Raw genomic sequence first — 24,750 nt, 5'->3', positions numbered from 1 at the left:
ATCACAAGGTGAAGACTTCTGGCTAGAAAAACTCCAGTAACTGGAAAAGCTGAATACTTGTACATGTTAATTTTTCCATTTAAAAAAGAAAAAAAAGTTTTAATAATTCATGAGGACGCAATGCGTATTTTCCTTTTATTTATGCATATTTATCACTTGGCTTGAATTGTAAACATATTAATTCCTGCCTGCCAGTTAATGACTTTGGGTAATGTTTGTACTCTCTTTATGCAGAAATTGTCCATATACCTCAGTTACTTCTAGGAATAGCTTTAATCAGGTGTGCTTAGTTAGCCCTGAAAAACGTTTTGTCTTACTCTGAGTAGTTTTTCTAAGGTACTCTTAAAGCTCTTTTTTAAAAAAATCCTTAAATTTACCTCCTCAACAGATAATGAGGAGTTTTCAGCCTTACCAATAGAAGTTACTTAGTGTTTTCAGGACTTATTTTTGCCAAATGTCAAGAGTGGGTTGAGTGTTGTAGGCTCTGCCATAAATCAGGGTTGGTTTATTTTTCTGCTGTGGTTTGAAATGTTCTGCCCCAAAAGGAAGTAGTTCTGAGGGTGTTAAATGCATGGGCATTATGTCAGGAAAAATGCTTTCAAAATAGTAATAATAATGTTGCGTTCAAGTAGGAATAAAACCTTACATTTGTGTTTTGGGACCTAAAGACAGACCCTGGGGTTAATTGGGATATTTCATAGAATCAAGGAATGGTTTGGGTTGGAAGGGACCTTAAGGATCATCTAGTTCCAACCTCTCTGCTGTGGGCAGGGACACTTTCCCCTAGATTGGGTTGCTCAAAGCCCTAGGGATCTCTCAGGCATTTTCTCTTCTCCTATTTTCCATGGGTTTAGTATATCTAAGTAAAATTGTATCCTATAGAAATGCTGTGGCATATTTGTGTTCTACGATGTTTTAATAATATAGTAGTTCTGTTATTTTGAAATATTGGCAAAGACCATGGATGGTAAACGTGCTTATACCTGTACCATGAAGAAATTGCTTATGTTGGTATACCAAATTGCTTGGTGTTTTTAGTGGAGCATGAAAACCATTAACTTTTTTCAGCAAAATAATAAAATTACCCTAGATTCCTATAATGATACATGGTTAATTTGGAGAAAGCATAGGATTCAAATATGGGAATGAAAATCTCACCATGCTGCCCCAGTGCAGCCATCCTCCTTCTCGTGCAGCTTTAGTGTCCTCTGGGTTTTTAGGATGGTTCCTTGCAAGGAAGTAAGTTAATGTGCTTCAAAAACATTATCGATAGTCAAACACTAACATGGTTCAAGCTTTCCAAAATAATCCAGCATTTAGTAGGACTGAAGCGAGAATGTTTGTAATTTGAGAACAGAGGGTTTTCAATAAATAAACCTTTTTGTATGTGTGCACACTCGAGTGGGGTAATGTTGCTGAGCCTGTTTGCAATTCACTTTTTGAGAATTACTTAAAATAAGATCCGAAGGAAAAATAAGCTTGCAGTTTTTCGAACTAGCGAAGGCCATGCGATGTTTTGCTCAGATCTGAGCAGGAAAAGTATGTTTTGTGTCTGACTCTTTCTCTGCATCCCAAGAGATTTCTGTGGCAAAATGAAGTGACATTTTAAGCATTCAGTGTAGAGAAAAATGTTCCAAATGAAATGTTCCTGATTTTTGTCTTTGAATGGACTTGGGGACCGGACAGCTGTAAACACGTGCATGAATTGAATGCATCTTCAGACTTTTAGTATGTTTTCCATCTCTTTAGTGAAACTCTTCCAGCGAAAATCTCAGTGATGCTTTCCCTGCTCTCTGTTTTGCTAGCTTTGATAGTCCTCAAACCTTCCTCTTCCAACATTTAGAAGCTCAGTTCTTTTATCTACAGATTTTTTTTTTTGTTCTTTTTTCCCTGCTCTTTGCACATCTGAGCTGTCTTAGCCTTGGTCCAAATGCATCACTTCTAACTTCCAGCTTTTCTTCCATGGGTTTAATGGGAAAAACACGGGCAGTGTTTATACGAGGTACGCAGAGCTGGATCCGCTGGGATCGGGGAGCATGCACGGCAGTGAAGAAGGGGAGAGGAACAGATTCACTGTTTTTGGTGATGTCTCGTGAGTATATGTGAGAAGAACAATGGAACTGGGCTCCAACAAAAAAAGTAGCCCATCTTTGGCCTAATTCCCATCTCCTTTGGCCTGAGCAGCAGCGAGCGGGTGCTCCGATGGCGCAGGTCGCTGCAGTGCTGTCGGTGTAGCGACTCGCAGTCTGCAATATAAAAAACCACACATTTTTTTTCTACCCTCAGCTTTGTTGCTGTATTATAGCCATATGAAGAAGTGTTACGCGCATAAATATGTGAATTATCAGGAAAATTTTAATTAAATGACTGAATAGTAACTGAAGATGGCAGAGGAGGCAGCGTTGCTAAATTAAATTCTTTCCGTATAGCTTTTGCTTTAGCCTGTGTTTTAGTTTTACTTATTAATGTTTTTTATATATTTTGAATATATATCAGAGCTGCTGCTTTGCCTCAGTCGTGCTGGTTTGACTGTACTTCATCTTGGCAGAGAAGTCCTCAGCCACCAGGACTGGGATCAGACAGTCTTGAGCGAGCTGAACACCCAAAAATGTGAAGGAGCTTCTGCTTCATCCTGTTGTTGCTGCTGAGCTGGCAGTTTGGGAGGAAAAAAGGAGAAAGGAGCTTGTATCATGGGATATTCGTGTACCCTCACCCAGAGGTGGGCAGCCTGTTCCCCACCGCCTCCCCGGCTGCCCTGTCCAGCTCCCATCCCAGCTCCTCTTCCACTGCTGCCACTGCAGCCAGAGGAGTTGGTTTTTCTTTTGGAGCGTTTTAAGTCACTGATTTTAATCTTGTTTTGGATTTAATTGCTTTTTCAAAGACAGATTAATTCTCATTTAGGTGTGGGTACATAATTAAAAAAGATCTCTTGACTTAAGTCGCTTTTGTTAACCGCGTGCATGGGCCGTACGTATGTGAAAGCAATTACATAGTTGAATATACATCTAATCCTGTTCTTAATGTTTAAGTGTTATTGTGTTAGGAAATGATAAATGACTTCTTATTTGTGAGGGGATTTACTTTTTTCCCCGTATGATTTCTGCCAAGACGATGTTGGAAGGAAAATGAAATTCAATTATAAATCAAAATTTATTTCAGTGGTTGAAAACGAGCACTTAAAAATGCTTTGTTATTCCTGGAAGGTATTGAGTGTGTTGGATATCATAAGGAAAATTATCAAAACATGTTTTACACTTTAGTCATAATGAGTTATTCAATACAGAAGGCATTGCCCTAAAATGCTTTAGGAGGTTTTTGATAGGCCGGCAAGTGCAGAGGAACCTGAATTTACAATGGAATGGAATGAAGTGGAATGGAATGAGTTGGAGGGATCCTCAAAGATCATCTAGTTCCAACCCCCCTGCCATGGGCAGGGACACCCTCCACTACACCAAGTTGCTCAAAGCCTCATCCAGCCTGGCCTTGAACACTGCCAGGGATGGAAGTGAATGGAATGGGTGGAATGAATTAGCTTCATCTGGAACCAGTAGAGCTTTACGAGCAGATGTTTGCTCCTTGCCCTGTGCTTACTGCTGCCATGTCAGGCTAACTAGCGTGGGGGGAGCACTGTGCAGGCACTGAGTGTTGCTTTCAGGTCTCAGGATATCTGACTGTCACCAGATGATCCTTCGATGCAGATGAGCTCTCTCCTTCAGGAGTTGGGAAATCGAGTCCCACATCTAAATCTAAACTGAAAGCGGATAGATTTAGATGAGATCTAAGGAAGTAATTCTTCTCTCTGAGGGTGGTGAGGCACTGGCACAGGTTGCCCAGAGAAGCTGTGGCTGCCCCATCCCTGGAAGTGTTCAAGGCCAGGTTGGATGAGGCTTTGGGCATCCTGGTGTAGGGAAGGGTGTCCCTGCCCATGGCAGGGGGGTTGGAACTGGATGATCTTTGAGGTCCCTTCCAACCCAAACCGTTCTGCGATTTAGGCTTTTCCATTGAATGGAAAGGGGAAATGAGATGTCCTGGTTTTAAAATGTTTGGTTAGTTTCTTATCTTCAAAGTAGATGTTATTCATCTGAAATAAATGGAATAAACTGAATTTAAAATTAGAAGTAAAAATCTGCACGCGTGCAGAAGAAACTCCTGTGGTCATCTCTTGTTTAATTAATTCAAAAAGATGTACATGGAGGTGCTCCCTGGCTGCTTGCTTCACTTCTGTGGTTTGTGTTTCCTAAAATAGACTTTTTGAATTTTAATTATTCCAACCGATTAGTTCTTTAAGTCATCATGCTTTTCATGTATTCTAAATACTTTTTTTAAAGACGTGTATTTCGATTTTATGCTTTCTGAATTCATCCTTTCCACTCCCATGAGTTAGCGCTGCTCCCGTTTGCTGTTTATCCTTACCCTGAGAAGTGCCAGGAAGGGTTGAAAGCAGAAATCGCCTCCCGTTGCCCTCTGTGCCCGCAGCTGAGTAAGTGCTGTTGTCTCCGTGACGTCTGCTGCCTTGTTTTTCTTCTCTACCTCCTGCTTCTGAAATGAATGTCGCTCCTTTGGCCTTACGGTGAGGCAGACATCCCAGAAAACTGGAGAGGTCCGAGGGAGGATTGCGTAGCTCGGGCTTTGTGGTCCCACACAAACTCTGTTGTGCTCCTGCCAAGAGTTTCACGTTTCCTTTTGTGCTGTTGAATGTTGTGATTGGCATAAAATCAGAAAAAAAAAGCCCAGTTTGTCCTTAACCTAGCTGATGGGCTCCTTTTGTCCTGCTGGGGTTGGGTTTCTGCTGAGCTTAGGTGCCCTGATTTCTGCAGTAGGAAAAAGATAAAGAGCTCTTCATCAGCAGCATCTTGTTGGAGCACGTTATGTCAAGCTTTGTGGTCATGGTTCCAAGTAGGAGTAAAAAGATTTTTAATTAATTTAGTTTTCCACAACATAAATTTTCGGCTCTTTTTGCTTAGATTGCATATTATAGATTGATTTCATATTCTTTTAGTGAAGTAACTTTGAACTTTGAAGCTCTTCTTGGTACTGTCCGTTGTTTAGCGATAGGTTGTCTGAAGGAATCCCCCAAAGGATTCTGAGTTACTGTGAGTTTAGTAAGAACTAAAATTCAAATCCAGTAGCTTTACAGGGATGAATTGTGTCATTCTTGGAGACGCAACTCACATATTACTGTTTTCACGTTCTGCAGATGAGCCCTTCCCTGTTTCCTTTCATTAAATGCGCAGTGCTAAATAGGTCTGTGTTCCTTGATGGTGTATCCTTATGAAATACAGATATGGCTTCTTCTCAAAATATCTGGAGATAGTTTCCTGCACTGCCTGTCGGAAAATGTTTAAATCTGAACTCCTTACTTTTTGTTGTCTAAAGGAAACACTACTGAGTTTTCCCTGTGCTCCTGGCAAACCTTGCACACGTTTTACGAAATTTAACAAGCTGAAGAAATTCCAGGCAGAGTAAGATTGCCTGTGCAAGAGAGAACCTACATACACATAAGACAAAGGGAAAACTTTCTGGTAGACAATTCCTGTAGGATAATAGTGGCGATGATTCTGTCTGTCCCCACGGGAGAGGTGGAAGCTGGAAGCCCGGACCCTGCGGTGGTCCTAAGTCGGTGAGCAGCAGAGCTGTGCCCACAGTGATGGTATCGCACAGGACCCTGAGCAAATTATTTCTGCTCACTGTGCTACTGGTTTTGTGGCTCTGTAATGGAAATAATGGGTTTTCTCATTCCTCTGGTGAATCGTGTTCTGACTTTTCATGAACTTTTGAATGAAAGTTGCGACATTTGTTAGCAGGAGCTGTGCTCCTCCAGGCTCTGTCCTTGTGTCTGTCCTGGAGGAGCGCAGGTGTGATTTGGGAGCCAAATTCCGAGGGAAGAGGTGAGTAAGATGAGGGTATTCCTGTAGGCAGAGGAGAACAATTTCACTTTGATGTAATCCCCTGTTTGCTAATAATCTTTTTAGCTCCTCTTATCTGTCAATATTGGTACAGAAAGTCTAACTTAAAAGGTAACCTCGCTGGGAATTATATTTCTCTTATTTACTGTAATGGCACGTGGATTTGTATAAATACTATTAATTTTGCTACTATTCTATGAAATATCACAGAAAATTGAACTTAAGTTAGGAAAGTCATAGTAAAAGACCAGGCTGTTATCAGCAGTGCTATCTTTCTCTATTTAATCAGTTTTCCTGCTCTTTGGGGAGGAGGGGATGAGAACATCGCCTGTGATGGGGTTTTCATTTTGATAACATGCAAATGTGAAGAGAGCCCTGTCTTTATTTTTAACACTGAGGAGAGCTTTGCAGTAATTCCTGTCTGCAAGGACTGCATAACCTTCTACAGCGCTGAAAGCTGAGCAGCACAGCACAACATCGGAGTCTGCCTTCCCCATAAACCTCCTCCCCATCCATACCCACTGCCTGGTCTGCCCCGAGACCTTCCTAACAGAACAGCCCCTCCGGTACCGCGTGATGGGTTACGTGATGACCAACCAGAGGTAGAAATTAGTTCAAAAATACCAAAGCTTCCCCAAAGAGACGTCTTCCTGCGTGTTGCTTTTTAATCTAAACTGCATGTTTCTATCCATTAAATTTTGATTGCACATATTTCTGATCTTTCTTTCAAGTTCTCCAAGCCCCTCAATGAACCAGTTGCTAAATATTTTATGTCACAACAGCCAAATGAGAAGCACCAAAAGAAGAAGAATTTGTCTTAAAAAAATGGCTGTTTCTTTTAGAAGTGTGCTCATCTGGCAGGGTCACCTGTCTCGTACGAAGAGGAGGTTCATTTAAAAGATAATGTGTTTTCCCGTAGCATTCTCGTGATTTGTCACAGTGATATCTTACTGCAGCGTGATTTGTCTGCTGCAGAGGCGATATCCATAATACCTGTAGGCTATCACAGTTCCTGAAATTAACTTCAGTGCAGTCATTCTAAACATAGGATGCTCGTTATCGTAAATTATCTTTTCCATGGATTTGCAAAACTTAAATTCTTTAGCTGGTCTGCATCGACGGGATCATAGTTTATTTACGTGGCTTTCAACATTGGTCACGTTTGAGGAGTAAAATTGTGCTTCTGGCTGTGTTAGCTAACGTTGGGGTTTACAGATGTGTTCAGCCACGGGTAAAGTTTCGTGGTGTAGGATCTGTAAACTGTATTTTGCTGGTCCCTCCTTACAGTATCCTTGCCAAGGCCACAGCCTGCCCTACTGAAAGTGGCTGACCGCTTTTGTGAGCACCTTCTGTCCCGCAGTGATGTTGTTAATTCTGCTGGTAATTAAAAAAAAAAAAACAGAATTCTGGTAGTCCTGCATCAGCGCTGAGCCCCTTTTGTTGCTCTCGTAGCGTGGGCAATGCAGTTAGAACCAAACCCCTCTGGTCCCCTGGTTGCTGAGGATGCTGCCAGGAGAGGACACGCTCCTGCGCTGGTTGTGCACGTGTCTGTGTCTCGGCTGGATTTTCCTCTAGCTTTGTTTTTAGTTTAGCTCTTTGGTGATTTCTGTTTGCTCCAGAGAAAGTTCAGCTTTTTTTCCTCGTCATTTATCTAACACTGAGTGCCAGAACAGATATGTCTTTCATTTTGAGAGTGCTTCAGGGGACGATAATAATAATTATAGTTAAATTAGCTTCCTAACAATAATGCGAAGAAAGTAAGACATAATTTTGTGTTTGGAAATCTAAAATAAACAAGATGAAAGGCTTTCCCTGGGGTGGGGAAGGTAGTTTAAAGTTCGTATTAGTGTCAGGATCTTTGTTATTTCCGTGTTAAGTCTGTACGAGATGACTGCACCGTCTGTTCACGCGTGTGTGTGAGTGTGCACCTGTCTCTTTGGCATATCACAGAATGGTTTGAGTTGGAAGGGACCTCAAAGATCATCCAGTTCCAACCCCCCTGCCATGGGCAGGGACACCTTCCACTACACCAGGTTGCCCAAAGCCTCATCCAACCTGGCCTTGAACACTTTCAGGGATGGGGCAGCCACAACTTCTCTGGGCAACCTGTTCCAGTGCCTCACCACCCTCAAGAGGATCTGTTGCTCTTCTTTGATGCTGGGGATGGGGAGAGGTGAGGCCTCAGTGAGGTGCTTTTGGACGAGTGATTCCCCGAACGCTGAAACAGTCGATGAGGATTTTGGAAAAGCACAGATCAAATGAACGTTTGTTTTTATGAATACGTCTGGTCACTTTGCTTAACTCCAAACCCCAAATAAGTAGCACATAGTGACATGGGTACTTAAATTGGAGCGCAGAGATTTCCAGTATGCACATGAACTTTGGAGACAGGCTATCGCCAGTCAGGGTGCATTATGGGGAAGAAATGTCCAGTTTACAAGAGTGATCGAAAGAGGCAAACAAAATCTTTCTGCACGTAGATGTCTTTAAATGACAGGGTGGGTTGACTTGTCTAAGAGGGTCAGAGCAATGTTTTTCCACTAAAACAGAGGAATAGCAGAGCCTGAAGCAAAGAGGAGCCCACAGGAAGGAGAGGGCTCAGATTCCCGTGGGAAGAGGCACCCAGAGGTGCTCACCGATGTGCCACGCAGCCGCTCTCTGTAACCCCCAAAATGCCAGTGCATGCTGTAACGGGAGCAAAAACTTAAACCGCAGGATACCAGTCCAAATTCCTGTATATTTTATAGATATTGTAAAAATGTCAGTGCACGTCTCTCTGCTCCACTGAGAGTTTGTCTCTTTGCTGCCTTACTCAAAGGTTGCTCCTCTGCGTGGGGCTCTGTGGAAGCTCTTCCTCTAATAGGGACTGATGCAGGGGCACCTCAGCTCTTTTTTGTTCTGCGTCTCCTTCCTTGTCCTTCCCAATGTGTCCGGATATCACACGAGTGGTGGGAAAAGCTTTGAGTGCCGACCAGTGATACTTACACTAGAAGTAAGTCATTCTGAATCCCATAGTGGTTCTATTTAGATCCTACAGCCCCAATTCAGCGCTGCATGCGTGCAAAATTCTGTTAAGAACACATTTTGTCTGGCTTTTCCTTATTTTTTTTTTTTTTCTGTTTGCATACTGGCCAAACCTATAAATACTCTGTTGTTTTGTGTATTGTATTAGCATCAGTAGAAGTGTGAAGGCAGATAGCTCAAAGATTTATTGAGGGCAGTTCTCTAGATTTTCGGTGAACTAATTTTTAGTATAGCAGGGGGAGAAAAGAGGTGGGGAAAGACATTTAGGAAACCAAAAATAACTGGACTGACCTTCAGAAATTTTAAGCACTGGATTTCAATTGAAGGGCATACTGTTTAATACTGAGACTGTATAGAGCTTTTTAAAGTGAAGCATTTTTGGTTAAAATGAACTTCTTTGGAAAAAAGCCTTAGAAAAATGATAAATGGTGTTGTTAAAACGTCTCATTAATTTTTTGCTTGCCTGCTCCGAAAGTTGGTGCAAAGCACTTTCAAACCAGGGAACGCTTTGTGTATATTCTCATTGTGTGAATCATCAAGTTTTTAATAAATAAGCCTTTTCCAAAGTGAATTTCAGTTGAGCTATCATAATCTTGGGTTCTGGGTTTGATCTGGATGAAGATCCTTTTTGCTTTTCTTGCCAGCCAGATTTCTCTGTGTTCAGAGAAATTGCCTCTACTGCTTGGGAATACAGGATTTTCCTTCAAATGAAACAATATTCAGGAATTTGCGTGTTCAGAATTGATTTAGAAGCAGTGCATCAGGACCCGTAGCAGTGTTACAGCATGGAAAGGTGTCAAAGGGGAGCTGGTTGAGTATTTTTACCTTGCTGAGGCTCACTGAGATTGGGAAGAAGTGGGAGCCTGTGGGTCCATCTGGACGGAGTAATGGAGAGCTGTCTGCCAGTCAGGGGAAGGTGGCTGCAGGTTTTGTTCTTCTCCTGGCAGTTGAAAGAAGTTTGGAAAACTTTGGACAAGGAGTTCTTGCTAAGAACTTTGCTTTTCCAAATAAAATACCTTCCAAAATCAGTACCTTCTCAAACAAATATGTGATTGTGGTACTTCAGCATGGCTTTTTTCCCCTGCAGTTCTCAAACTAGTCTTTTTGGTAAAACATGAAGCAAGAACTTCGTTGCATTTGTTTTGTGTCCCCAAAGTTACTTTGTTAATTGCAAGAGCTTTTGTCGACTTAAAAGATATCTCAGGAAGTTTTTGCTTACTGGTTTGCCACGTAGGAGTTGTGCTAAGTGGTTCCTGCAGGGGCTCAAGTGTGGAATGGACCTCTCTCAATTTTATTTTTTTTATGTAAAATGCCTAATTTGTGTTGTTTGTAAGAGCTTATGGATGCAGCAGTTTGTACGAAGGGCGTTGGAGACTGCTCTGCTGTGGGATGGAGTGCATGAGACAGCGACAGAGGGATTGACAAATCCTGCTCTCCTAATGGTGCAGGAAAGGTCCCCAAGACCAAGTTGGGAGCTTGTGACTTCTGGCAGCAGAAGGATGGCTCTGCTCTGCCCTTAGGGAGGCTTTGGGGGGACCTCAGAGCACCCCCCAGGCCATCAAGACACCAGAGCCAGGTTCTTCCTTGCAGTTGACCTCCATCCTTGGAGGTTTCAAGATGCAACGGGGTAAAGCCCCAAGGAGCCTGGTCCAACCCTGGAGCTGCCTTGCTTTTAGCGGGCTGGAGAAGCCTCCGGAGGTTGCTCAGGTATCCTACGACATTATCCCAGTGACATGCTTAGCTCACTTGAGTGCTGTTCTTCCGTGCTCCACCTATGAAAAATGGAAAATTTCCTCAGAACTTGTGCTCTTTTCAGGAAAATCAGCTAAATTTGCATTGTTTTCTGTTTTGGAAGCAGAGTACTCAGCTGGTGAGGATGTAGTAATTGGCATTGAAGTCCTGTAAACGATTTCCTTTTATAACAAGTTTTCTATTGACTGATGGCAATTGAACTGACAGAGATCGAATCTGGATCCGTAAAACACTTTTTGAGGTAAAACAAGATATGTGAGACTAAATAAGCTAATATTCACCTATCAACTTCCATATCAGTCTTCTGAATTCTGAACGGACCTACACGGGCTCGGGTTGACTTAGAGAGGTTTCTGCCAGGCAGAAACTAGACAAGCACTGTGCTGCTTAGGTCAGGTTGGGTAAAAGAGGTGGCACGTCTTCTCCAAGAGCTATAAGAGCAAAGTTTGTCAGCTGAAAATAGCTTAGTGGATCTTGCTTCGTTTTCAAAAAGACGCCTTTGTAATAATGTTTGTGGCAGCAGGAAAAAATAACCCAAACATTTATCACTTTCCTTACTACAAATGTTAGCTTCTGTTTCTCAGAGGAAAACGCCTCACGTGTTTTATTCCTTCCATTTACTTGTGTGCAGGAAGGCAGGATTTGGCCTAAGGAAATGGAAAAGTGATAAATGTTAACATTTTGCACTGGTTTACATTCTGCTGCTGCATCCGTGAAATAACTTTCTAAAGGTGCTGCTGAATTCCCTGTCAGATTTTCTAGTACAGGAAAAGAAATGTTTGTTTTAATGCTATGAGAAATATATGTATGAGTTTATACACATACATTTATATATACACACACGTAGATGATATATATATATATATCTATCTAGGGGTGTTTTGCTTTGTTTTGGTTTTGATTCCTGTCCTTACTCGTATGACAACACGGGTGGAGGCCATGCTGGTAGAAGGTTAAGGCATCTGTGGCTCCCATCCACCGTGCCCTGGCCAGCGCAGAGTCCTTGGACACAGTGCTCTCTCCAGTGTCCAGAACAGTCCATGAGCAGAAATGAGGCATTTTGCTCCTGGGGAGCTGAGTTACGTTCATATAGAGTCATCCTCATTCCTGGTTTTGGTGCATTTGCTGTTGGATCTTAACCTTCATCGTGTGCTTTCACTGACTCTTGCGGTGATGTGACTGGGAACCTACGCTGGTGCATTTTAACTGGTAGCTAATGGTGAGCCGTGTGCTCTGGGGTCGTTATGTATTGTACAATATGAAGTATTCTTCAGAACAAGAAATGCCAGGAGGTCCTCTGCCTTATGCATGTTGAGTTGTCATAGAATCATAGAATAGTTTGGGTTGGAAGGGACCTCCGAAGGTCGTCTAGTCCAGCCCCCCTGCAGTGAGCAGGGACATCTTCATAGAATCACAGAATCACAGAACGGTTTGGGTTGGAAGGGACCTCAAAGATCATCGAGTTCCAACCCCCCTGCCATGGGCAGGGACACCCTCCACTACACCAGGTTGCTCAAAGCCCCATCCAACCTGGCCTTGAACAACTAGATCAGATTGCTCAGAGCCCTGTTCAATTTGACCTTGAATGTTTCCCGGGATGGGGCATCTACCACCTTTCCGTGCGACCTGTGCCAGTGTTTCACCACCCTCATTGTAAAAAAATTCTTCTTTAGATCTAGTCCGAATCTCCCCTCTTTTACTTGAAAACCATCATCCCTTCTGCTGTCGCTACAGACTCTGCTAAAAAGCCCCTCTCCAGCTTTCTTGTAGCCCCTTCAGGTACTGGCAGGCTGCTGGAAGGTCTCCCTGGAGCCTTCTCTTCTCCAGGCTGAACAGCCCCAACTCTCTCAGCCTGTCTCCATAGCAGAGGTGCTCCAGCCCTCGGATCATCTTCATGGCCTCCTCTGGACCTACTCCAGGGCTGTTGTAGTAGCTTCCATGATATTTTACTTAAGTGAGTAAACTCGTTTGCAGACCCCTTGGATTTTATGTTTGGTGACGAGGTCACTCATCTCGCCATGCAAGCTCACGGGCAGCCCACAGTCTTAACAGCAGTCAGTAGAAATTTGAAACATGGGGCATTTTGAAGGTGGATTTTTATCTTGTGAGTCCAGAAGGGGCAACAATTTCATTTGTGGCTTCTAGAAATGATAGCAACTGATTTTTCTTTCTTTATTTGCTGCTAATATATCTAGAGTACATGTTGTAAGCAAAGAGAAAGCTCTCTTCCTTCTTATATTGTTGCAAACTGGTAATTGTGAGGGTCTTTAACCCTTTTCAACAAAGTAAATTCTATGAAAACATTCTGAAAGCCACAATGCAGTGAGAAGTTCATGCTAATGTTTTGAGGTGTTTTTTTCTTTAAATTATTTAGCCATTTATCTATTTAGCTGTGTAGTCTTTTGAGGCCATGTAAGGAAAATTATATTGAAAAATAAATGCAGCTTATGCTTTTTCATCTTCTCCTGATCATGGTAATAGGGACATTGTAATGAAACATCCCTTCACTTAGTATAGTTTTGATTTCTCTTAGATTTTCTCACTATATGTGAAAGTGCTTAATATTTCCAGCTTGGAGTTTTCCCTGGAAGAAAATGGGCAAGACTATTTAAAACAGGATATTTCCCTCCTGAGGGGGAAAAGCATTGGCATGTGTTCTCTCTCCTGCAGGGAATTCTTTTCTCATTCTGAAGTTTTTCAATGTTAGTATTACTTGTGGGGATTATTTGATATTAAAATTTCCCTACCCGTATCTGCTAAAGGGCCATTTGAACATTTATTTTTTTTATTGTGAAGATAATTTAAGAAAATAAGTACCTTCTGAGCATTCATGTCCCTTTTCAAGATTTCCTTCAGAACTATATTTTACAGGAATTAGAAATAAGCTTACAGTTTGAAATTGCATGGTCATTTTTTTATATAAAATGTATTTCTGGAAAATAATGCATCGTTTGCAAAGAAAAATCAGCTGCTTTGGTGTTTGTGGTGGTTTTTTTTTTTTTTTCCTTCTTCTTTTAATGAAGCTGAATTACCAGCATGGGAGCTGGATCTGGCTTCTCTTACAGCAGGCTTGTGGATGTCCTGGATCCCATGGTTTTCCTTTGGGAATACTTAATTCTTGTTCGCCTCAGTGTACCTGGTTAGAAGAGAAAGAATGAATCCAGCACCTCTGCTTTTCGGCAGGAGAGAAATTATTTGTATTAAACTGCTTACACACTACTTACAAAGTGCATTAAATGTGCTTCTCTAGTACAATGTGTAGGAATTATCTTAGTCACTATGTGGCTACTTCATTTCTGAGCTTTGCAGGTAAGGGAGGATGATGTGAAAGGCTTTCAGTACAAACCTTGACACTATTTCAGTGAATAAATAGCTAATAATTGCACAGAGCAATGGCAAGCCTCGGTGTTGCCCTCGCAGTACTTGCTGTATAAACATAGGTTTGCAATTACTCTTACAGTTAAAATTGAAATTGATTTTTTAGGGAATTAGTTTTTTTTTTTTTTTCTGTGTATTGCTGGGAGAGGTATGCTGCAGAATGGTCTCCGAATCCAACTAAAGATTAAAAATCAACTTAAAATTTAATAATGTTGTTAGCTATCACCAAATAGTTAATAGACCGTATTAAAAACACCTACAATGCAAATACTGCCTATAAATAATGACAAATTTTTATTAGCACTGTAATTAAGAGCGTGCTGGCTGCAAATGATACCTCACTAAGTGCAAAGAAAATTGTGAAAAGTAAGCAGATGACTGGTGGTGTACTTTTTTTCTAATATTAAATAGAATTTCCTAATCAGCAGGGGCTTGAACACTATTTAGCAGGTGGGGATCTGAAGATGAATGCTGTAGCAGGGATGTCTGTGCGTGTAATGCAATGGAGGTTAAAGGAACTGCTATGTCAAAGATGGAAAGGTTTTTTGCTACCGAGATAATACCAAGATGAGCGAGAATCATTGTTTCTTGCAGAGAAACAGGAAAAAGTGTTGATTAACTTGTCAAGCACCCCGAACTGTTGTGCTCAGCACTGCTTTTGGGGCTCAGCTTAAGCTGGCATGGCAACATTTAGCAAATTTTTGCCAGTTTTTTTAACTAAAACGTAAATGTGCTACAGAACTCCCTCACCTTCATGTTCCATTTGTATTTCCTAACCTTGTTTCTTTTTCTATATTTATATTTTTCTCCAGCAGCCGTCCCAGGTTTTTAACAAGCTTTCATATTTTCATTTTCACGCTTCCACGTGCAAGTAGAGAGTTTAACCGCCAGACATTAAACTTTCATGCGTCCTTTCTGATTCTTGCCGTGCTAATTAAGAAGATATTCTTCTGTAATTATCTCTCTGTTCAGTGACTCATCATTTTCCCAGGCTCCTGGGGACAGGCAGAGCAGCTCCCTGCTGACTGTGTGCGCTGCTCCGAGGAGAGGGTTGGGCTCCCTTGGCAGGAGCCGGGGATGTCGGAGCGGGACGAGAGGGCTCGTGTACAGACAGCCATCCCGTCCAGCAGCCAGAGGAATAGAATCATAGAATGGTTTGGGTTGGAAGGGTCCTCAAAGATCATCTAGTTCCAAACCCTCTGCCATGGGCAGGGACACCTTCCACTACACCAGGTTGCCCAAAGCCTCATCCAACCTGGCCTTGAACACTTCCAGGGATGGGGCAGAGAGGAAGGGAGAGGGGTCACCAGTAGACGTGGAAGAGATGGCAATCAAATTGATCTGCATCTCGAGCTGCTCCTATATCTAAAAATCCATATTAAAATGCATTTGAAAGTTTAACAGTCGCTCCACGTTCACTTTTTTTCATATACGAGATTGCCATGATAATTACCTTAGGTATGAAATTCGGCTTTTGAGTCTTGCAGCTGTGTATACTAACTTAGATTACTCGCCAAATGGGTAGATAAACACAGAAATATGATCAAAGCTTTTAGAAACTACTTTGTTGGGAGGAAGCCGAGGCTGTATGGTGGCTGCTGGATTACCTGAGAAGCTCTGGGTTTGCAGGTGTGGGGTGGACGTGTTTGCATGAAGGTAGGTAAAGACAAGTTGAGGTGTTTGCAAAGCGATGGACCTTACAGATGGTTCAAGTGAGTGAGCATCTATAAAAAGATACTGTGAGCAAAACAAAGTTGGTCTTCAGCTCTCCTGAGCTTTTATGAACCATGCGCAGAATCTTACATGAAGTGATGGGCTGAATCACATCTGCAGCCTAGTCTTAAGCAGCCAATTTAAAAAATTTATAATTCTGCCTAGCAATGAAACATCACTTTGATCGATGACATCATTAGGGGAAATAGGACTGAATGTGGGCTATTGAATATTTTCTTGGAGGCATAAGCGCTTTTGCAGTGTCTGTTATGTAGAGTGCTTGTTAGACGGTGTTTTGACAATTAACTTTTTGAGATTTTTGAGATGATCCCATCTTATTTACATTTCATAGAGGTAGTAAACGTTACCTCTGTACAGCCACAGCTTCTATTCTTGTCAGAGTTTGTTATCAAGTTCCTTTGAAGTCGTGGAAGAGCAGCTGGGGTGGCCTTTCCCTTTCCTATTCGTGCTGTTTGCATATGCCTAAGAACTCCCGTCAAGTACCTTCGCATCGCGTAGAAAAAATAAAATCAGTTACACAGGAGTTTAGATCTAAACTCCATTACGTAGGAGAAAAGCAAATTCAAGGAGTGCTTATCTGGTGGGGGCTGGGGGATTAGGCTGTAAATAAAAGGGCTCATAACACCACCAGATAACCCGGTGTCGTTTTGCGTTTGATCTCAGTTACTTGGGCTGATGTAGAAATAAATATTTTAAATTGAAAGTAATGCAGATCTTAAAGGTAACGATAAAAACTGTGCTGTGCTTTGAAAGGAGAGAAGATTCCTGAGTGCTCTGGCAGGCTGTGCATGGCATAGAATAACCTCGAAAATGGCACAGAAAAGGGAATACACAATTTTATCCAACCGTATATCGAATCAGTTGTTTTTTGAGTAGTTCTGCTGATCTTTCCCAACGTTTTTTTTTTTTCTTCATTAAAGACCAGAAAAGGTGTGGATGCTATTACTGTAGTCAGTTAACAGGTTTTTAGCAGATAGTCAGAGGAGGAGGATGGACAAGCAGAGAAGTTGTTTATGGGACTGGAACATCTCTCAATATGAGCCGGCAATGTGCTCTTGCGGCCCAGAAGGCCAACCGCGTCCTGGGCTGCATCAAGAGAAGCGTGGCCAGCAGGTCGAGGGAGGTGATTCTCCCCCTCTACTCTGCCCTTGTGAGACCTCACCTGGAGTACTGCGTCCAGTTCTGGAGTCCCCAACATAAGAAGGACATGGACCAGTTGGAGAGGGTCCAGAGGAGGGCCATGAAGATGATAAGAGGGCTGGAGCACCTTTCCTATGAGGACAGGCTGAAAGAGTTGGGGCTGTTCAGCCTGGAGAAGAGGAGGGTCCAGGGTGACCTTATAGCGGTCTTCCAGTACCTCAAGGGGGCCTACAAGAAAGATGGGGAGAGGCTGTTCAGGAGGGCCAGTTGTGATAGGACAAGGGGTAATGGTTTTAAAATAGAGGGAGGTAGATTCAGGTTGGATATTAGGAAAAAATTTTTTACCACGAGAAGTTGTAGAACACTGGAACAGGTTGCCCAGAGAGGTGGTGGATGCTCCATCCCTGGAGACGTTCAAGGCCAGGTTGGATGAGGCCCTGAGCAACCTGATCTAGTTGGAGATATCCCTGTTCCTTGCAGGGGAGTTGGACTAGATGACCTTTGAAGGTCCCTTCCAGCCCTAACCATTCTATGATTCTATGATCTAGTAACCACAGAAGTGGTTTTGAGTTGTTACTAAGATACTTTAACGTGCCAGAAGGAAAGATTCAACTGTTTTTTTTGGCACTTTTTACTTTTTCCATGGTTTGAGGGAGATACGTTGGTACTTCTACTCTGGTTTTATGGAAGTTACTGGGTTTTTTAAGCATCACAGTATCTGAAAATACCACTCAATGAAATTAGAACTTGGAGTTTAACTGTTGTGCTCAATATAATGATTTTTAAGAGATTTCTTCCTTGAGCATAGTATCAACTTCCCAAATGCAAATCCTGATATTGTCTGATTTTTTTAGGAGTGGTGTTTATTACCTTCCAAAACCTTTCATGCCTGAGCAGTTTTTATATGAAGAGTACGTCGCAAAATCTTCAGTGAAGGTGGTGATAAAACCATGAAATTGGAAACAGAAACTTTTCAAGATGTTTTTTGTTTTCTTGACAGAATTTTGCGTATCCATTAACGAATTTAAACGATAGCATTCTATCCACTGTATTACATGGTGCTCTCTAGCAATATTACGTTTTGATAGCGAGTATTATGTTGCCCTATCTTAAATAATTGATTTGTTTGTGCTTTTGTTTTTGATAGGGAAGTTTTGTTGCATGCATGACTGCCATTTTAAGGCAAATGGAGGACTATCACTACGCTCATTTAATCAAGACGTTTGGAAAGATGAGGTCAGATGTTGTGGTAAGTGTAACATGTTTTATCTGTTCATCAGACAGTTTAGCTTGTGTTTGTTGTTTGTTTTTTTTTCCTGTTACCGTTTGTTAAATACACTTGTGAAATGTAAACAAAATGTGTTTGACATTACAGATTTAATATAAAAATAAAGCACTATGACATACATTTTCTCAGTTTGCAAAGGATAAAATTAACCTTTCTGCCACACACGGGAATACAGCTCGTTTCTGGAGCTGTTCAGTATTTTAAAAAGCAAGCACTGAGACAGTGGATTGGAGGCAATTAAAAGAAGGCATTAGGAAATAGTAGTGCTGAGCCGTTCCTAAAATCTGTTTTGTTTAAGGATAGAAAAAAAAAAGCTTTCTTGAGGAAAGGAACTTTGAGCATTAAATCTTCCAGATGTCCCAATTTCATTTGTTTAAATAGCTTTTACTTACAGATCTGCTCACTTTAAATTTTATACAAAACATTTTAACCTTAAAGATGCCCTTAGTTGTTAAATAAGCAATAATAATTGAAATTTGTCTTCTCAGAGTCGTTAGGTAGCCTAGCTAAGCCAACACCAGAGCTTAATTAGAGTGTAATAGAAGAGAGTTTATAGCTAAGGAGATAAGTCTCTAATGACCTGGAACTATCATTGCCATATGGCAAGTGCATGCTGCAAAGTAGCTACCAAACTTGTTGGCTGAGATCCATCAATTAGTGGCTGACCTGAAGCCTCATCAGCTGTGTTACATTACCCACGCTGGTACTGGGGATTCTGTTCGGTGTTTTAGGCAGCTTTCACCTGGATTTTAGTCTTCAGGCTGGCCTTCGTTTGGGTTCCCTTCTTCCTTCCAAACCCAACGTAACAAAACCCAGCGTCTTGTCTTTGGGTAATGTTTGGACTTTCCCATTTTCCTTTATGACTTTAATTTTTATTCTTCTGACTTCTGCTTATATTCTGCAAGATTTGAGCTCTTTGTCCCGTGCCAGTTTTCAAATATTTGTACCTGAACTGGGAAGTACTAAAGTACAAAGCTGAGGATTCAAGAGAGTGAAGACCGAGTCCAACTGCACAGAGCTGCAGATGGGCATCACGAGTTTGAAGGGGTTGGTTCCCAGTTTGAAGGGGTTGGTTCCCAGTTACTCTTGCTTCAGGATCTCAGACACTCCCACAGATAGTTCTCTTCAGCTGGGTTTCCACTAATAACAAAACATTCCCAATTTAAATGCAGCTAAGGGAGTGAAAATAACGTTTTTAACACACGGGAAAGACACGAGTGTTAAGGTTAATCAAGCCAAATATTTCTGTACTTTTGAAGTGGTTCAAACCGTTTGGCTCTGGAAAAGGCGGACTGATTACAGGGTTTTACATGGAAAAAGGTAAAAGCAGTTTTCTCTTAAAACACGTAATGAAAAAATGCAGAGAGAAAAATATTGGTTAGGAAATCTGTCATTATTCAAATGGCAGTAAAAGTGTTCCTTTTAAAGTCTCTTTTTTGGTCTAAATTGTCTGAAAGGTGGTTCTGTAGGTCAGATCTTTCTTGGTGAAAACAAGGGAGTCATTATGTATTTGAGATTTGGCAAGTGGTCTATTTAGAATTGCTTGCTTTAGGAGTTTGATTGATATGCTGTGCAGTGCACTGGGATACATGAAGAATCACTTCTTTCTTTTGTCTTGACTCTGTATATTCGTTCTTTTCTGCATGTTCTTGGGTTGTATAGCTGGAATTGCTCTGGACTGTTAAATCATATCTTTCATCAGCATCTGTGCTCTTTGACTAGTTGTTTTCCACCCTTATGCCACTTGGCTGTGGTTTGTATTAGCAGATAACACTAAGCTAAACTTGGTCAGTCGCTGTAATGCTTTTTATCTCTTAAAATGTACCTTTTTAATGTTGTAATATTGTTGTCGATTACATGATAATGTATGTTAATGGGCACCGAAATACCTAGTAACCTGGTAAAACATTAAAAGGGTAATATGTTAATGGTAGATAATACTACCTTAAACTGACTGTAAAATACGAGTAATATAAATGAAGGTGTGGAATGTGGAGGTATGATGGCAGTATATCGTTAATCCTGTGATAAAAGGAAACTACAGTGCGTAAACTCATTTTTCTTTTGTTTTTTTTCCAAACACAAATAAAGCTGATTCATCATTTAGGACAAAAGGATGAAGATACCAACCTAGTTTCTCTGTTTAAGAGAAAATCTTATATAACCTTTTCAGTGAGAACCAAGTGGGAAGTTAATGTTCTCATAAGTATGTCTTCATGGATGAGATTTTAGTGTTCAATTGAAACCCACATCTCGTTCAGTATTTTACATTTCACCATCAGAATTGACACCCCATGAGGCTCTCTCAGGAGCGTTGCCTCCTTACCGTTATTGGTGCTGTGGTTCACCTTCACCCATGTTCTTTCTTGAGGCTTTTGCTTTCTCTCTTCAGTGGTGGGATGCTGCTGACCTGTACTGTATGTGTATATTCCTTGGTACTGTATGGTTTGGGTGGAAAAAAGCCCTTCTGTACTTCCTTGTTTAACTTCTCATGCCATTTCTTTTTAATCTGACAATTTTTTGTCAAGTGCCCTTTGACTTGCCTGTTAGAGCTTAAATCCAGAAGGGTTTTCATTCAAACCCAACGTCCCTGCCTATGGAGGTGATACCTGCATCTGCTATTACAGGAGTTTCAGTTTTATCACAAAGGCATAAAGAAGCAGTGATCAAAAACTGAAACTAGATTCATTCAAACAGAAATGAATAGGTTTTTCTTGAAAAAAAAAATTTACAAGAAAAAGGGAGAACTTAAGTGAAGCTGTGGTTGCTTTTTCACCATTGGAGACCCTTAAATTTCTCTTCAGCATATAGCTTGCTCAACCAGAAGTCATAAGCCTGGTGTTGGAACTGCTAGAGGAAACTTTATGGCCCGTGTTTTGTAGGTGACAGTTCTAGATTGTGATAATGGTCTGATTTGGCCTCAGAAATGTTAGAAAAGATGAGATGGAATGTGATAAAACCAGTCTTGTATCTCTGCAGAATATATTGTTTAGATTCATTAAGGTATTTCTGTTCAAAGAGGAATTTCTTTCTGTCAAGCCTGCTATCATCCTGAGATGAAACATCATCTGAGATCAGTGAGGTTATTTCTGGGACTAACTGATCTCTTTCCCCTTTTTACTTGGTAAAATTTGTATTCAGTTGAGACACATGTGATGTTAGTTGGCAAAAATATATATGCTAATGTTTTGCCGTGTGGAGTATCTCAGAAGTATTCCTCCCTAAAGGCATTCAAGACAGCGTCCTGGAGTCGGTGAAGAATGTAGAAAGACAAACTCCATGTCCTGAAAAGCTGTAGCTGAATGTGTTTGAATTCTGAGGGCTGTACCTCAGGACTCAGCAAAGCTGAGATTTTCATCAGCTTGGCCTAAAGTTTTTTCATACCGAGTTCCTACATGTTTTAGCTAGTTATTTTTATTAAGCTTGAGAATTTATTGAAGAACCTCTTTGAAACCCAGGTTGTGAATAATATAAGTAGGTGTATCGGGGTGTGATGCTCAGCAGTCCAGGGGAGCTGGAATTGTCTAAGACTCTGCAGTCACCATCTCCCCAGTTCGAGGGCTGAGCTTTACTCTGTTTTCTTTCTGTAATTGGATGGGAATTGTGAAGGGGTCCTATCTGTTGTGAATTTTTTTTTCCTTGGGATACGAAATAAGATTTGTGTTTGTAGTTGGAGAGAGATCAGGAGTTGCAGCCCTTGCTCCTTTAGTACAGGTTTTTATTGTTTTTTAATGTTCAGAACAATTTGTTCTGTTTCTAGGTATACTGAAAATAAGCAGACTCTGCAGCAACTGAGCATGAACTTATAGCTTCCCTCTCCACTCCCACCCCCTGAAAAACCCTGGATTTTGCTCATAGTATGAGGTTAATTCATATGAACCATTTGCTTTTCTATAAGAAAGATAAAATGGAAAAGTGAGCAATATTACGAATACATAAAATACAGGCAAGCATCAGGAGCATTTTATTTGATCAATAATTAGCTTAGTTATTACAGAGCATTGTTTAAAATAACCTGTGTGAAAGTAGGGTTATTAAAACGTAAATATCAGTAGATTAAAATATAGAGCTGAATTGGCAAAGTAGGGCCGGTAACAAACGCGAGTCGTCACCAAAGTCTGAAATTTCATCCACCGTCACACGCAGCTTGGTCAGCAAAGTGTGAAGAGGCTCAACAGCTGGAACGGGTGACAAATAAAGTGTAAGGTAGAGTTTGCCACAAGAAACCAAGAAAGGATACGTCTGTATTCATAAAATCATGGAATCATTGAATGGCATAGGCTGGAAGGGACCTCAGAGATCATCTAATCCAATGTCCCTGTCATGGGCAGGGACGCCTCTCAACGAGGTCAGGCTGCTCAAGGCTCTGTCCAACTTGGCCTTGAACACCTCCAGGGAGGGGGCACCCACAGCCTCTCTGGGCAATTTATTCCAAAGTCTCACCACCCTCATACTGAAAATATTAAGGGGGGGGGAAAAAAAAAGCCCAGTGAGCTCAAATCTGCCCTCTTGGATAGGTGGTGACCCTTCCCATGGTGCCACTTCCACTGATATTTCAGTTGTTGGGCTGTGGAGCAGCACCAGTAAGAAAATCACCCGAGGCTTGTGGCTGTGAAAAAAACCACGCGCTCAAATGAAGTGCTGTGCCATGCTTGGGCAGCAAAATATGCCCCGTGATTATTAGAAATTATGTCACTCTTTCACCAAAATAGGTGAAAAATGAGCAGTGAAGGGTGGAGTTTGATGTCTTGAACGAAGACGTGTTTTACTGAGCTCGCGGAGCGCGTGCCTGGGATGAGCATTGACTTACGCAACAGTGACATCTCGTTAACCATGAGCGGTTCCAAATTTTGTCTCAGTCCTGTCAATGTCAAAACAGCTTTGCTGGTGTTGTTTCGTGGGGAGCGATTCTGCTAAAAAGGCAGAGGAATTATTTTACTCGTACTATATATTTTTTTGGTTAAAATGTGGGTTTTGTACCCACTGATGCTGTTGGCGCTCTTTGCTCTGGGTGTCTCCTTGGGTGCCAGGAGCTGGGATGCAAAGCATCCCAAAGCAACCCCCTGTGCCATGTAGCCTGGAAGTCCACGTTGCTTCATCATCTCGATGTTGTGTCCTCGGGATCTCTGCAGCTCCCTGCTTCCCACCGACTGGGAATTTCTGAGCCAGGAAAAACTTAACAGAACAACCAATTGAAAGACAAAATGCGATGAAGAGGCTGGCTCTCACATGTGAAGGAATCCTTGAGAGAGCAGTGACTTCATTATTTGTTTCTCATGGAAATGGTTACATAAAAAACAGCTTTAGTTAAAAGTCCAGTGAATGGAACATTTTGGATTTTTTTGGTAGGCATTTGACATTTTAAAGATGGACGAGATAAACACCATTACTGAGAAGCTATGGCAAAGGAAAAATATTCTTACCTTGGAATAAATGTTCATTTTTATCTCTGCGTGAAGCGGATCAAGGACTTTTTTGCATCAGGTTCTTTTCTTCCCCTTTCTCTTTCTCTGAGCATTTGATATTACTCAAATTGCTAGACAGAGATTATAGATTCCCAAATTGTAGAAGACGATTTACATTGTAAAGTACGCGAGGTTGCTGTTCCAAGGAGATGTTTGTTTCTATCTGCGTAGAAATAAATGGGTTTATGCTACTAAATTAACTTTGTTCTGGGTCAGATTTTCACTTGCAGAAGCAATTACTGCTGCTCCCTTTAGGGAGAGAGTCTCTCCTAGTTTCAGGATGACCAAACCATTGCTGTCATCTACCCCAGGTCAGAGTAACGTGCACCACCACGCTTACCTGAATCCAGTTTTGAACTAGAACATACATTTTTTTTTTAATAAATAGATCATCTCGATTGCAGGCAAGAGAAAATTTCAGGAAGGTATTCACAAGGGGAGGGCAAACTCATCAACTGACTCCAGGGAGTATTTTTAGTGTAATCGTAAGATTAAAATTAATATCTTAGGGTTTATTTTTCTCTTTAGAATCATAGAATGGTTTGGGTTGGAAGGGACCTCAAAGATCATCCAGTTCCAACCCCCCTGCCATGGGCAGGGACACCCTCCACTACACCAGGTTGCCCAAAGCCCCATCCAACCTGGCCTTGAACACTGCCAGGGATGGGGCAGCCACAGCTACTTTGGGCAACCTGTTCCAGTGCCTCACCACCCTCAGAGTGAAAAATTTCTTCCTTATCTCTAATCTAAACCTGCCCTCTTTCTATGTACCAGTATGCTTTGAACAACTTTGCAGCGTCCACCAGGCACGTGTCGCGACATGCGTGCTGCAATGCACGCTGCACGCGACGCGACTGTGAGACTTTGTCTGTGGTACAGAAAATAAAATATGATTTTCAGCAGAAACTGCCTTCAGATAACTGGCAAACCAGTGCTTGTTCCTGAGGAATACCATGAGTTGCTTACGATGCAGGATTGCTGCTGTTAAAATTTCTGAAAAATTTAAATCGAATTATTGTAAGAGTTATGTACGTCATCTATAAATACGCCTTAGTAGAATTTA

The 24,750-nt window shown here is 41.5% G+C and overlaps 1 protein-coding gene across 1 annotated transcript in view; it reads left to right on the top strand.

Moving 5' to 3' along the window:
• Positions 1-24,750, top strand: part of DOCK1 (dedicator of cytokinesis 1) — a 316,175-nt gene that overhangs the window by 166,964 nt on the left and 124,461 nt on the right. The window contains exon 28 of the mRNA XM_086616514.1: positions 18,082-18,183. Coding sequence (XP_086472640.1) covers positions 18,082-18,183 — 102 coding nt within the window. The remainder of the gene's footprint in view (positions 1-18,081; positions 18,184-24,750) is intronic.

Source organism: Tauraco erythrolophus, chromosome 9 (genome assembly GCF_009769465.1).
Source record: "Tauraco erythrolophus isolate bTauEry1 chromosome 9, bTauEry1.pri, whole genome shotgun sequence".
Lineage (NCBI taxonomy): Eukaryota > Metazoa > Chordata > Aves > Musophagiformes > Musophagidae > Tauraco > Tauraco erythrolophus.
This window is presented reverse-complemented; position numbering and strand designations above follow the sequence as displayed.